This window comes from Bombus affinis, unplaced genomic scaffold (assembly GCF_024516045.1).
Source record: "Bombus affinis isolate iyBomAffi1 unplaced genomic scaffold, iyBomAffi1.2 ctg00000085.1, whole genome shotgun sequence".
Classification (NCBI taxonomy): domain Eukaryota; kingdom Metazoa; phylum Arthropoda; class Insecta; order Hymenoptera; family Apidae; genus Bombus; species Bombus affinis.
In genome coordinates, this window is record NW_026108833.1 from 19,813 (window position 1) to 35,637 (window position 15,825).

The 15,825-nt window shown below is 33.4% G+C and overlaps 2 protein-coding genes across 4 annotated transcripts; both read left to right on the top strand.

Moving 5' to 3' along the window:
• Positions 1-7,007: 7,007 nt before the first annotated feature.
• On the top strand, positions 7,008-9,150 carry LOC126927371 (G-patch domain and KOW motifs-containing protein-like). Of its 3 annotated transcripts, XR_007715424.1 has the most exons (5): positions 7,008-7,274; positions 7,385-7,742; positions 7,822-7,955; positions 8,040-8,298; positions 8,572-9,150. XR_007715424.1 is itself a non-coding variant. In XM_050743527.1 (4 exons), exons 1-3 carry the CDS (start codon positions 7,135-7,137, stop codon positions 7,915-7,917), a joined length of 594 nt encoding a protein of 197 aa, XP_050599484.1. In that variant the 5' UTR covers positions 7,008-7,134; the 3' UTR covers positions 7,918-7,955; positions 8,040-8,626. The 3 variants fall into 3 exon arrangements, 2 of the variants coding, with proteins under 2 accessions (XP_050599484.1, XP_050599485.1); XM_050743527.1 differs by having other exon boundaries at positions 8,040-8,626; XM_050743528.1 differs by having other exon boundaries at positions 7,822-7,925; positions 8,040-8,626.
• Positions 9,151-9,976: 826 nt separating this feature from the next.
• Positions 9,977-13,111, top strand: LOC126927373 (omega-amidase NIT2-like; the record flags this gene model as incomplete). The annotated part of the gene is made up of 5 exons (XM_050743529.1): positions 9,977-10,124; positions 10,696-10,880; positions 11,323-11,491; positions 11,771-12,004; positions 12,121-13,111. Coding segments are annotated over 5 exons (828 nt in total), but the record flags the coding sequence as incomplete, so codon positions are not given.
• Positions 13,112-15,825: the final 2,714 nt, after the last annotated feature.

A 15,825-nucleotide genomic window follows, 5' to 3' on the forward strand; every position in this document is an offset into this window, starting at 1 on the left:
TATCCGTCACCAGCTTCTCTTCCTTCAACGGTAACAACTGACACCGAAAGCTCGAGAGACCCGAACGGTGAGACGTACCCAGAAGCAATGCAGTTACCTGGGCAAAGAGTCCCAAAGACCAAGGACGTAGGAAATTTCGAGAAACGGAAATGGAAACTGGAGTGGCGCGTCAATCAGCACTGACGGAAACTAATAAAAATGAAAAAAACCAAACTAATTCGTTTCACAAATTATTAAAACGATATTATTCAAAATTTCACTTGATTTTCTCACTATTTGTCGCACGCGTCAATATTTGTCGAAATATTTGTCAATATTAAAAAGTTAATAAAAAAAATATCCTCTTTCTTCATACCTGTCTTTCTCCCGGGCGGCGAAGGAATACTAGAATGTTCGAGAACAACGGATACTTTTTGATTTTATCTCAATATCAATTTCAATCTTTTTAAACGAAATATAATCTGAACGATGAAACGTTTGATCATATAATGTTCTTCGTTCGATGCTAAAGGAAATTGAGAAGAAACATCGAAAATTCGTTAATAAAACGAATTTCTTTGTTTCTGTGAGATAATAAACTTGATATACGTATTGATTTTTAAAATCAATATAGCTAACCAATGGGCACACTTTTAACAAGGGCGATGGAACATACCAAAAATCTTTCAAGGTGGTCTTGGCAACGGAAGAGTCGAAAATATGACAATTATAAATGAAAAATTCTAATATTTTACAGCTGGCAACGATAAAGAACTCCAGATATTCTGCTAATTAATTTACAACAAATTCGCGTATATGATCGATAGCTGACGTCACGTCATTGTGTCGCACAGCCCTTGTAAAACGATAAGAATTTCCTGGAAAAATTTGTAGCCACGAAATGAAAAAGATGATAAAACTTCTAACAAGAGTACTGAGACGAGCAACTTTGTACTTACCCCTTCGGAGTAGGGAACGTGATTAAACGTCCGCGAGTTCGAAACTTTTGTAAGTCACTGCACGGCCGCTGCTTATGGTGGAAATGTAATAGATATAAGTACAGAGCGCGTGAGCGAACTAAAAACGCGATATAGGGATAAAGAGAGAGACCGTTCCGTCCTTCTCTAATGCCCGCGTACTTGTACCAGAAATATGTAACAACGGTAAACGAGCGCCGTCAGTGTCCACTAGTGTGCATGCCTGATTAAACAAGGACAGAAAATGCTTATATACAGCCTTCTCTTTCTATTTCCATGTCGCATCCATCTTACTATACAGTAGACAGGACTCGACTATTCCATCATTATATTCGCACCCTGCTTATGTGTGCGAACGAATCGTTCGTCTCCTGTTTGATGCTCAGTTTTCAACGGAGTTGAAGGGAAACTTTATAAGAGAAAGGAAGTGACGGATTGTCTCAAAGTGATAAACGAAAATTCTCGTAACTATCGAAAAACGATAGTCAATACAAGGATATCATTATCACATATAAAACTATCACAATGAACGGTGAATCATCGCTGCAAGGTACCACAAATAAGACATCTCATAATTTGCGAAAACAGGTAAGGAATATTCTAGATTTTAGACTTTGGAACTTCCATGACAGTCATGAGTGTGTTTTGTCATTGATTTGCCATATTGCGTTTTTCACAATTGTTGTTCATTTTTTGTGATATTTTACACTCGCACATAGTATCTATGATTTTTTCTTTCGATAATTCTTATAATTATTGTCAATAATTAATTATTTATAACCATTTACGCTGTATTATATATCATTAAGATTTATCTTTGCACGTATCAAGATAGTAGATAACAAAATTATGTGTAACAAATTTATTAAACTCGCAATGTAACAGCAAATTGCATGAAAATCTTTATATTATTAATAATTATTGTTAATAATAAAAAAAAATAAATGTCTCATTAGGAGGAGAGTCGTACTTCGGAACGTAATCGGAACATATTGTACCTTATATGTGATTATTTGGAACGCAATGGGTGAGTATATTGCAATTTAGATATCTTCTTAGTTCCAATTTTTTCGAATAATATCGGTGACCAATCGAAATAGAAATTAGTGCGGAAATAGGGGAAGGAACCAAAGTTTGAAAATCGACATCGGTAACTCAGTAGTTATAGTTGAATAACTCAATCGATAACGTAGATTAACTAGTTATAAATGAAAATATATTTAAATTCAAACTTTAAAAATTAGAAATTAGAAAGCAGAAGGCAAAAAATTATCGCCGAGGATTTATATAATAATAAATAGACAGTACATTCCTTTTGTCTGTCTTACCTAGAAATAAAACAGTTGTCCCAATTGATGATTATCGTATAGTGTGTACTCATAGCATAAAATTTGTTCAATGAATTAAAAATTATATTTTTTAGATATGTAGACGTTAGCGATGTATTAATCCGGGAAGCTCGTCTACCTCGGAAATATCGAGTCTGCGACAACGTCGATTTGGAAATTATTCTTACAGAATATGAAAATTATTACAAGATGAAATTCCAAAATTATCCTATATTGTGCAAGGAAATAACTGAAGAGGAAATAAAGACGAGGGAAATGACAAATGCGAACAAAGTGTAAGAATTTAAATTATTTAACACTATTCAACTTTCTCAACGTATTCAACGTATCGATTACAATATCATTCAATCTTCAAAGAAGTAGTAAAACGTGTCAAATCTGTTAGCAAACAAAGGAGAAGTGAGTCTGTATCTGGGTCTGTGAAAGGGAGGAATGCACAACAGAAGATGAGGGGTGATGCTACGGATGATATTAATCTGGCAATGACATTGACATCAATTTTCGACAATGAAAGCGATGAATCTTCATCAGAAGAGGAGTTATTTAACATCTTAATGGAACAATCCACGCAATCAAAGATATCAAAATAGGCTCAGAAGCTTTATATAGACAATCCGGGATTGTGGAAGATTGCTGAAGACATTTTATCCGTAAGTTATTTTCGATTAATATACGTATTGTAAAGCTTTTTAAAAATAAAATACCTATCCTTGGATAAACAATCCACTGTATATCAATATCCAACAAATGTATTGTTGTATATATCCACTGTATATCCAACAAATACCTTGGATAAACAATCCACTGTATATCAATGACGCAGGGATTTCAGTAAAGCTTTAAATAATGAATTACATAACACTTTTGGAAATTAATACGGAGATTATGCGCCATTTCATCTTTGTATTGTCGCAGGAAATCATACTGAAAAAATTAAATGTATATTGGGACAACATCGTAGGCCTAGAGGAATGTAAATCTGCCATTACGGAGGCCATTGTGTATCCCCTTAAGTACCCTATCTTTTTTAATGGCCCATTTTCTCCCTGGAAAGGTATTCTGCTAATGAAAATTCTAATGTAGTTCTTTTGGCTGCAACTAATTGCCCTTGGTATGTATATCACGCTATTTCAATGTTTTCTAAGTAGAAAATATCTTAATATCATAATTATTCATTATCTTAATCTTAATTATTGTGTTGTTCAGAATATTCCTTCGTTATTATTAATATAACAGAACAATAATATTTATTGTAAATATATTATTAGGGACATTGATGCAGCTGTACGCAGACGCCTCGGAGAGAAGATATATATGTATATCTTGCCATATATATATATATATATGCCATAAGAACATATTTTAAAAAAATATAAATGGTTATCATATAAAAATTTAAAAATATAAAAATATAAAAGTATAAAAATATGAAAGTATAAAAATATAAAAGTATAAAAATATAAAAGTATAAAAATATAAAAATATAAAAATATAAAAGTATAAAAATATAAAAATGTAAAAATATAAAAATATAAATGGTTATAAATTATTAATATAATTATCGTTCGAAAAATTGTTCGCGTGCGTGCATGTATGTGTGCGCACGCGCTATAAACAAGTTTGAAATATATAGTTCTACATATATACGTGGTATACATATTCCCTATATAATATAATATAATATATATAATATATATAATATAATATAATATATAATATGTGTAATCTGAGTGGTAATATATACATGTATTACATATGTGTTAGTGTATCTTATCGATAATCTGTCTTTTATTTCCTCTTATCTTATTAACGCATGTATGGACTCAGAACACATATATGCGTTTTTTGCAAGTATTCCGCACGGCCTAACGACAGATATACGCGTTTGTCGATTTTTCCGACCAAGTAGAAGTAATACTATTACATTTATGATACATTTATGATATAGATACATATGATACAGATACTGATACATTTATGTGAGGACAGTCGCATCTAGTTATCGAGAAATTCTAAATGTTTATTGTAAATTTCAATGTTTAAAATAAATAATCGATACTAAAAAATAACGCTCTTGAATTATTTAATCTCGTGCAAAAGAATTACTATAACTTATTACGCTTTGCGCTTTCAATAGTCAATCAACAGAGTTCAGTCTAACGAAGAAGTTCTCTCCTACGCTAACGAACTGTCCTGTTTTTGCGTCCAGGCATTCAGGACATAAATTAAAATATCGCACATAAGCACAGCGTAGCAGCGGCTTAAATTTAAGTTACAATAATAATCTTAAAAAAAAAAAAAAAAAAAAATGTAATGATGCATGGCTATGTCGTACCGTCGCGTATCGGTACTTTTGCCTGTACCACTCTACAATCAGCATTCAGCGTTTATTCTGGAAAAAAATCATGTAAAAAAAATATGTAAAAAACCTGGAATTAATAAACAAAGATTTAAAAAAATCAACAATTAAACAAGGGATTGAGATGACCAACCCCGGTCACGCTGCGAACTTCGAACGCGGAAGAGTCGAGCCGTGGCCATGATGGGTGATTCCAGGAATCGGTCGCGTACGGCAGGATCTGCCATGCTTTGCCGATCCCAGCCGCGCCGATTTCCGTCAACAGGCACAGCAACGGAGATATTTGGAACAGAAGCAGCCGCATATTCGTCTATCTGAAATTAAAGAGATGATTTCATGTAGAAGATACAAATTCGTTCCCTGATATTGAAATGCCGAATCACGAGGAAAATGAGACATGCAAATGACAAAGTCGATGATCAATAGGAAGATGACATAAACAATTGTAGATTGCAAGGAAAATTTTGAAAAATGATACGTGTTCTAATAATAGAATATAAATGATAAAAAGGAGAATATAATTGCCATTCTTCTATGTATTTTACGATACGTATACGATAACGATACGTATCCACCGTCAAAATTTTGATTTAATTGAAATTAAAGGCACACACTGTAACTCAGGGCACAACTGTCCTTATTTTCGCAACTAATTACCATTTGTCCCATTTCATTAAAACTTTTTAACAGCCGGTAAATAAATTGATGGAATTTCCTCGGTTCAATTTATGAGTGATGAAAATCAAAATTGCTTAAAAGTACCATTCCTCGATATCTCCAAAAATATGTCATTTATAACCGTATAATAATCTATAAGCAGAGAAATGTCAATGAAAATTTAAGACGAAAAAGAGGTAAATTTACCTGAATTCCAGAGCGCGGCCGGCTTTCAACTGTCGTCGACTGCTCAGAGTTACCACGCTTACTACGGTTCGTGAACTACGGCTTCCCGGTTTACCCCCGCTTCGTATCTGCAAACCGTGCGCTGGTGTCGCCGCTAAAGCACGCTCTCCCCTCTACTCGCGGACTTAACTACCGTTCTCAATTGATCGCTGTTTTTACCTGTAGTTCTTGTTCCGAAAGATAGGTAAATGGCTTCCTCTACGATCTACGAACCAACACAATCAAAGATGATCGTTTAACGTAGCTTATAGGAACAGGCAGACTACGGGCACATTTACGCTCCGATCGTGTGTAGAACGCTAAAAGATAGAAATCTGAAAACTGTAGAACAAACGAGCGATAGTATCGCTAAAAAGACAAGTTAAGAGTACATAAATATGTAGTAAGAGGAAAGAACAGATCTTCAACTGACAAACAAGTAATTGTGTCTATCATCATTTCGTCAATGCGGTTAAGGATAGTTATATACATTTATACATTACATTCTAAGAGTTACAGTTGCATGAAACAAAGGAGAAAGTGATGGGAGCAACTTATCTGCTCATTTATCCTCTGCACGTTCGGAGATGCGCATTAACATTATCATAATCGCTCAGTTGAATTATGCTTGTATTAGTATGTTTTATCTTCTTCGTTAATACGTAAGAAGTACTTCGATATCGAAATAATCTGTGAAATCTAAGTTATATATAAATATTTATTTATTTCATTCATAGTTTATTTAATTCAACATATGTATATTTTCATGAAAACAAAATTTTACGTCAAATTTTAACGAGCAATAGCTTTCGTTTTACATCACTACACGATAATTTGCAGGATGCAAAAAGAAAAATAGAGAGTCTGATCTGAAAATAGAATGATCTTGAATAAATTGTAAAGGACATAATAGCGCTGTCATGCGCTATGGTGCATAAACTAGGGTAGAATCAAAAGCGTAGTAGAATGTAGATGGTTAACAAATAAAAATTAATCTAGGTGTTATTAAAGAAATTTGTTTCACCTTCTAAAATTTTTGATGATTGGTTTACTTTGAATATTTTGCATATTTTTGCATATCACGAACATTTTGTACATTTCTATACATTCAAATTTTCTATGAATATAAAATGATCCGCACTACTATCTACTTCATAGTATACTCTATACGTTTAAAATGCTCCATTAGAAGCTTAAATCTATCAAAATACAGCTCCTAGGGAAATGTGAATTTTCACATGAACATATAATATCGATTTTCTGATTGAAACGTATAGGCAGGTATATACTAACATAAGCCACCTTCGGCATTTGGCCGTATGGTGCAGCACTAGCTCTGTAACATAGAAAACCATAGGCGTCAGTTCTTCGTATTTCCTCTCTGATATATGTTTACTTTAATGTCACTTATTCAGGCGCTTGATATATTGTCGGAATGAAATTTTAGTAATGTGCAAGTTATTGTGAATAGATTAATAAAGTATAATAAGATATTAGATTCATGTACATAGTTTCAAGTGACATCGATCTTTATGTCTAGTATATACATGTGTATTGATCTATAAGTCAGTGTTGAAATAACAAATAAATGGCAGAAGAAGGAAAGAAAATTTCCTTCGGTTTTTTGAAATCTATTAAGAAACCTGTGTTAAAAAATGCTATTCCACAAGAAAAAAAGAAAGTCGATTACATTGAATGCCTTGATGAAAAAGGTATTAAAGTAATAGGGTGAGTTCAAAAAGTAAAATTTATAATCAAGAAACATGTAACCTCAACCTAACCTATAAAAATCACCAATAGCGGAATATATATATTTGAAAACAATTTTTTTATTTCAGTGAGGAAGAAAAAAAAGATGAACCTCTAATTATTCCGTTACTAGGTTCAAAAACCTGGCATGATAGAATTGTTAATAAAATAGATGCAGACATTTTTCTTCCGAAGGCAGATAAGGAAAAGGTAGGAGACGCTAGTGTTAACGAGGCAAAATCAAAGCTATCTAATGGAAAAACATCGCCAATAATATCAATAAAGAAAGAGCCAGTTGAAGATAGTGAAAATAAAGTTGTTACTTTAGAAGAGCAAGCGACGAAAGAAATCATTGAGGAACTTAAGTCAAAGAATAAATATGAAATTAAAACAAATGATTTAACTTTACCTTTAGTAGAAGATGAATCATTAAGAGGCAAAGAACAGGTACGTTATCAACATATTGATGTGCAATGCACAGATGTATTACATTTGCATATTATAAATATCGTTTTGTATTTTTCAGTCTACGTTAGAAGATTATGAAAAAATTCCTATTGATGCTTTTGGTGTAGCTATGTTACGGGGAATGGGATGGCAACCAGGAAAGGGAATTGGTTGAAATGAAAAGTATGAATTTTACTCTGGATTAAATTAATTATATGTGTTTAATACATCACTTATTGGAAAGTAAACAGAGAACATCATTTTTTATTTCACAATCGTTTATTCTAACTATTACAGATTAGTAGCAGCTGTCATACCAGAATTACGACCAAAAGGTATGGGTCTTGGAGCAGACAAAGTGGCGTTGCAGAAGAAAAATACAGATTCCAAAAAAGAAGAGGAAGAGGTTAAAATCGAGAAAGGAACATTTGTGAAAATTATAGCTGGAAAACAAATTAATAATTATGGTCAAATAGAAGGATTCGATGATGATGCAGGAAGGCTCATAATAAAACTAGCTCTTGGTGGAAATATAATATCTGTAAATGAATTTATGGTACAGCCAGTGACTAAATCAGAATATTTATATAAGAACTCAAAAGTTCAAAGTTAATATGAAGTGTTAGTTTTTCATTAAGGGACTTTTAAGAAAATAAATTTGAATTGACATATACATATAAATACATAATCAGACGCGTAGAAAAACTAATTCAAGAGTACCTGTAAGTGTGTTGTTGCATGCAATTTTTTAAAGGTCCCTTCTATTTTTATATAAAATATGATAAATGTAGAGGTTTTAGCTTTCAGTATCTTATGGGGTTAATTTCAGATACAAAAAAGTATGAGGAATATAAGGACAAGGAATCCAAGGGAATCAAGCAAAAGATGGATAGAAGAAGATCAATGTCCCCTGACCCCGAAGACAGTGAAGATGGTGACAAAAGTAGTAATAAAAGAAAGAAAATCGGAAGTACGATGCATAATAAGAACAAGTATGATAAAGTGGGGGATAAAAAATCAGATAGGCGAAAAAGGCGCTCCGAATCTAATGATGACAGCGATAGTGATTCTGAAAAGAAGAGACGGAGAGAAAGAAGTAACTCTAATAGTAATGATTCTTATAAATTAAAAAGATTGAAGAAGTCAAAGAAACATAAGAAGCACGATTGCTCATCTGAAAGATCAAGTAAAAAACATAAAAAGAAAGACAAAGAAAGAGAAAAAGTTAGAGATAAGAAACCCAGAGATTATGCAGACAGAATGAAACACGAAAGACGAGAAAGATCAAGATCTCGATCATTTAGTAGGCAGTAATATTTTCCAGGAACGTATTCGGTCATTTTACTTTCAAGATAAATTGTACAATTTTATTTATACAGATTTTATAATAAAGTGTATTTTTACAAAAGTATTGTAGTATCGGAAAAAGGATAGGATTAGGATGATTTAGATTTGTAAAATTCTCCTAATACTATTTATTAAGATAAATAAAAATAACAGAGATTAAATGGACAGAGAACGATAAATGTTCAACTTGAACTAAAACACAAAAGTCTTATTCCGTTCAAATCACTCTCGCAACTCTATAACTAACAACTCGATCTCTCTACAACGCTAGCAACTCTACAACTCTCGTCTTCGGCATCTGCACTCGCACGCTCTCGCTTCTCAACCCATACTGCACGCCTTTTGCATTCGTTCTCGCTGGCGTCTCAACTAACTCTACCCTTAGCGTCTCTTTGTCTTTTCTCGTCCCATCGAACACGTGTCCCGAAACCCCGTGGCCAGGGTCACGCAGACTCTTTCCACAAAACTGTCCACTTGAAAGGACCGACGACACATTGATGTACTCGACGGCGCCACGGCTCTCGCCACTTTGTATACGGTTCGGCCGATATCTTGGGCCTTTTGCCCACGATACTACAGTATATTTCTTTTCTTACCCTTAACTGAAAATTACATTTAATTATAATATGTAATAATGTTTACAATTACATCAAAGTTAATGTCCTAAACTTTATCAATAATTATTAAAAATCCCCGCGTATTGCTTACGTAATGTTGATATCGAGTAGTACCATACATGACCTCAAAGAACATTATGATACTTACGAACATCGCTAAACAAGTAGTGCGAACGATGTCGAGTAAGTATTCACTATGTATAAAGTACTTATAGATAAAAAGTATGGGAAATATATAACCGAGTGTATTTAACTTTTCCAACATTTTAGCATTTCGCTTGGCACTTGGTACAACTTCAAGTAAATGAAGTAAAAAGCAAAAATGTAGAGCGGGCAGTTTCCTACATTTCCAGCGCGAAAGAGCATAATGCTGATATTATGGCTCTTCCTGAATGCTTTAATTCACCATATGGAATACGTAATAATTTGTTTCTTTTTCTAATAATTTATTATATGTATAACAACTATATAGAAAAAAGTAAAAGTAGACAAATTACCTTATCGTTTATACTTCCATAAAGATTGTGAATTGACTCGAGAATATAGAATTTCCCCAGTTTTATGATTATCGTGATTTTTGTATAAATATATTTTTTAAGATACTAATAATTAGGTACTTATAAACTAGTATTATCAATTATTTTGTATTTATAATTCCACCTATAGTAGTTAAAAATTAAAGTTAGTTAAAATCTAACTTTATGTTTGAAAAAGTACTAGCAAAGTCGTTAAGTAACAAGTCACTGGTACTAACCCAAATAGCATGATTGTAATTGAACATTTCTAAATATTCATTTTTCATCTTGAACCTGTAGAAACAATTTATTATATGTACTATTATCTAAGTAATTATATATTTAAGTAAATCGAAATATAAAATTTAGTTATTTTAATAATTTAAAAAATAAAAAATTGACAAACATTTCAACCTAATTTATGGTTGGAACAAAGGACAGTTATTTTTCATTAATTGAAATATTGCAATGCAGAATACTTTCCAAAATACGCCGAGAGTATTCCTGATGGTGAAACGAGCGTTGCTTTATCGAAGGCAGCTAAGGAAAACAGCATTTATGTAGTTGGTGGTACGATACCTGAAATAGAGGGCGATAAATTGTACAATACCTGTACTATTTGGGGTCCCGATGGAACTTTGATAGCAAAACACCGGAAGGTAAATAATATACGTCCATGTGGCTTTGAAATTGAAAATATTGGGGTGGAGAAAGTGACTCTATCTAGGAATAATTTAGGAATATACATATGTACATACGTGTACTATAACCAATTCTATAATTTACAAAATATGTTATAGGTTTATAAAATACTTTTTGATACGAGAAACATACATTTTTGTCGTAATATAATATATAAGTTTTTGTACAATATATTTGTCGTGTAATATAAATTTTTCACATAGGAAAAAACTTATTTTTTCTTAAAAAATATTCCTTCTCAAATATTATTAAATGATAAAACTTTTTAATAAAAGAAAGTGATAAAAACGCTGTCAGTTATTAAATAAAAAACAATTAAAGTTTAAAAGTTCGTAACATTGATGTTAAATTACAAAAGTTACAGCAATAGAGTTAGCAACTATATTTTTATGTTATTAGGTACATCTATTCGACATCGACATTCCCAACAAGATTACTTTCCGAGAGAGTGATTCACTCAGTCCTGGTAATTCCCTAACAATGTTTGATGTGAAGGGCTGGAAAATAGGTATTGGCATTTGCTATGATATCAGATTCGAGGAAATGGCACGCATTTATCGGAACAAAGGTACAGTAGCTTAATCGAACAATACTTAACTAGCAGGAAAGTAACTATCTTTCTTAAATATATTCTATATAAATTATAATCAATATAATCTGTAACTCTGTATAAAAAGGAGCTTAATTAAAAAAACCAGTATATTCGCTGAAAATGAAATAAATAAAAGAATTAGAAGCACGACAAGAGGACTGTTCTCGCATATTCATAAATTATGGAATGTGGACTGTGCACCTACAAAGTTAACTAAAATTTAGTGGTCTCATATTTCCCGTTTCTCTGTGTTAGGTTGCCAAATGCTGATATATCCGGCGGCATTCAATATGACCACTGGACCACTGCACTGGTCATTACTTCAGCGTTCCAGAGCGAATGACAATCAATTATACGTCGCCTGTATATCACCGGCTCGTGTTCCTTCAGCAAGTTATGTCGCATGGGGACATACACAGTTGACAAATCCCTGGGGGAAAATCCTTTATGATTTGGAAACTCAGGAAAATATCGTGGTCACCGATATCGGTAATTTCCAGCTTAACATTAAACGTTGGTTTATCGATTTTGCCGGCTCCCTCTGTATTTGCTGAATTTATTAGCAAGCATTACTTATTACTTCGTATGTTTTTCTTTTCTCTCAGATTTGAAAGTTGTTGAGGAAGTAAGGGCTCAGATACCTACATTTTCTCAAAGACGTACGGATTTGTACGACACTGTCTATAAGAAGGAGTAATTCTACACTGAAACAGAAAATGTTTTCTTATAATATTTCTACTACAATACCGTTTTTTTTTTATGAATTATTACTAATTACTTATCATTTGTACTAAATGAATAACTCAATTAAGAAAACCAAAATGTGATAAATAATAATCTGTATATCTTGTGTATCAATATGTAATTGGATATTGTAATAATATTGGAATGTCTTTGATCAGGCATATGATAAAGAACACGCGAAGACTACATTCTTTTGAACATCTTTAATATCCATCATTTATAACATTAAACATCTTTTTAAATATTTAGATAGATTAATACGTAACTCTTTATATATATAAACATTAATTTGAAGTTACAAGCTTAGAGAAATTGGTCGATTAATATTTATAGATCGGTTGTCTTGATGAAAGGCTTAATGAAAGCAAAAACAGAACAATGTCGCAAATATAATTTATAGTTTAACTTCTTTCTTGTATTTGTTTGCCTTTCACGATGTTTTACCAATTACAATAAGTAATTTCGACTTCTTTGCGCCCCGTTTTAACGCATTCGAGACCGAAAGAAATTCATATCAATCAGTAGGCATAATATATATAACTGTACATAATACATTATAGCATAACATAGTATATAATTTTATATTTTAAAAACATGAGGTACAAAATTTAAGATTGTCATCGATTTAAAATTAAAATATGAAAAGGATATTCCAGAGAGAGAAAAGCACAGTATCATTCTAACAAAACATTCAGATCGTACTGACACCCAGGAATCGTATTTCAATAAAATCTCGGTCTCGAATGAATTAACATGAACGATTAACATGAAACACACTTGCGGCTTAAACACCTTCGATATCGAGGAAATTCAAACTTTACAAATAAAAGCAGCCTGTTCCTCTTTCCACAACAGACTCTCATACCATATCCGCTCTTATCCAGGCTTTTACTTGAAATCTCTGTCTATTTACAATTTAAATTTACCCGGACCACTCGTTGAATCGGCAGCCCTTTATAAATATATAATGGACCCAGAACATATACCTGTGCCCCTAGCTGGTATCAGCTCTAGTAACGTTCATACCGGAACTTTCATACGACGCCAATTTGTCACGCGTGAACATCGATTCTTTCAGGGGTCACGGCTTTATGGGATTATATCCTTTAAAGTAATTAAAGTGATACTAATGATAGAGAATTTTTTACAAATATTTAATATGTCCATAAAATAGGAAGTTTCGTGCTCTCTTATTTTATATTAATTATAAATTAATAAGTTTTACATTTGTTATCTATAGATTTAATAAATTATTAAAATTCCATGAAGACATATTCTGGAACACATTAGAAGATTTTGCTGTAATTTACAACGGATGAACAGGCAGTACGAACAGGCAGTAAACGAACAAATAGAAATTCAGGCTATTGTGGTAGTATAGCTCACGTGGGATTTTAAGCTCGAATTGGACTTAAACGTTACGATCGTCGTGAATAATTACGTGATATATAGCCTGTACGACGAGCAGAGAATCTTAAATTATTAACGGCAATTCCTTTGTGCAAAGTGCAATTTTATTAACGGCCTGTAACGAATAAACGGCTCGTTTTGAATAAAGTTTACTGTATTTTCGAGCTATCGCGGGGAGAGGCAATCGCGAGGAAACACGTCAACGGGAGTCGTAAATTCCCGTTACGATTCTAATGATCGACGCCGCGAGTAGATCGATCCCCTGATTTCCGTTAAGATAATAGGGGTGGTTGAATTCATATAACTCCGTGATTGGTAGGGTTATGATTATATTTTTCTCCAACAGCTTCGTTTAATCACACACAACAGTAACGTCGTTGAGTCTGAAGATTGCCTGGATCTTGCTCAGATTCTGACTGCCAATCTGAGAGAGGAAGGCTCGTGGGTCGTAGTAGATGTGGCGATTGATCAGATCCAACCTTGACTGAATCGAATCAACAGGATCAACCGAAAGACTGAATGAAGAGACGTCGACTGCTTGACTCCGACTGGTTGACTTGGGTGGCTTGCACTGACGACTGACTCGAACGACTGACTGATTCGTACTACTCGAACGACTAACTCGTACTACTACGAACGACTAACTCGAACGACTACGAACGACTGACTCGAACGACTGACTGATTCGGACGTCTACCTGTGTCAATGACGATGGAGGTTTTTAACGAAGTAAGCTGATTCGTTGTTCGTACTTTCCGTTATGAATGTGAGGACACAGATCCCCGTTACCATTAGCTAAGACGTTAACGGTTGAAGTTGGGATATGGAAGTATCCTAACGGCATGACTCGTGGGAAAACCCAGATGTTTCTAATCTCTAAATGCCTGATTTTCCCTGTCATATAATTAACAATTTTTCCCGTCATAACTACCAGCTTACTCCGTAATATTTAAGAACGTTCAATAAACCTAAGGACCTTTTAAGTACCCGCTATAAACCGAAAATGCTTGCAGGATTCAAGGTTTCTGCAAGCTAATGAGAATCGGTTTATGGTGGGCCTTAGTTTTATTGAGGGTTCTCTAATGACGTTTGGGTCTGGACGGTCAGACATTAAAGGACGTCGCGCGGACCTTTTCACGCGACGTAACATTTACATTTAGAAAGTAAAGACAGAAACACATTTTAAGAAACTAAGATATCGAGTTCTACTTGTAAACATCAAGTGCTCTTCGTTTGAGAAGATTACGAGTCTCTTCTTCGATAACGACATTAATTAAGAAGTTTCGATACCGTTTATGACATTAAGATCTCATTAGTAAAGTTATATCATTAAAATCTTACTGTTCCTAGAGAATATATATAGTTAAAACTTCCAGAGGATCAACAGAGGATCAGGTAAAGAAATTGTTGATAAAAGCATCGTTAGTGACAACTGACTGTAATCGATATCTGCTGGGTGAAGTTGTGTGTTCTGAGAATCTGTGTTAATGCAAGGATTCTGTTACAAATCATCAACTAAAGAGCCACCGGGCACGTCCGACCGATCGATCGATACCACGAACCTTGAATGAATTAACGCTCAAGGTGGAACGGATTTAATAGATCGAGTGTTAGTGTAATTTGACACTTTGTTTACACTTACTTTATGCAAACAAAGTTTGATGTTCTGAACTCGATGGTTATAATAGGATCTTATTGAAACTCCAGTATTTCACCCGCACGGTACGACACTTTGTTGATGATTGTCCTTGTATGTTGTTGATACTCCCCATCAGCCGTTAAATTTTGTTCGTCTATCGTACTTTTCTAGCCAGAGGTTTTCCCTGATGTTTTTCCCTACTGTCTAAGTCATCAGGTTTGCAGCTCGGGGAGGACAGATAATTCGGAATTTGCCAAAGGAAGGAGAGGTACCGTCCGAGCCATAAAGGGACGGTCACTCAAAATGCCGAATAGATTCATTTAAATAATTATGAGAAACAAGTAAGTTTTGTAACCACAAGTTTTCAAATGTTATAATTTGAATCTATTCTTATAATTTTAAAAAGACCTTACAGCCAGGATCTCTAAAAAATTCGATGAAAATTCTCATGAGACATCAATTGAAACAATTAAACGCAACAGAGAATGGGTATAATCATATAATTCCTCCCCATTTC

Excerpts from the sequence above, each read along its gene's own strand:
- LOC126927371 (XM_050743527.1), top strand. The coding sequence starts at position 7,135 with ATGGCAGAAGAAGGAAAGAAAATTTCCTTCGGTTTTTTGAAATCTATT. Across the intron at positions 7,275-7,384 it reads AAAGGTATTAAAGTAATAGG|TGAGGAAGAAAAAAAAGATG; the intron begins GTGAGTTCAAAA and ends TTTTTATTTCAG. Across the intron at positions 7,743-7,821 it reads CATTAAGAGGCAAAGAACAG|TCTACGTTAGAAGATTATGA; the intron begins GTACGTTATCAA and ends TGTATTTTTCAG.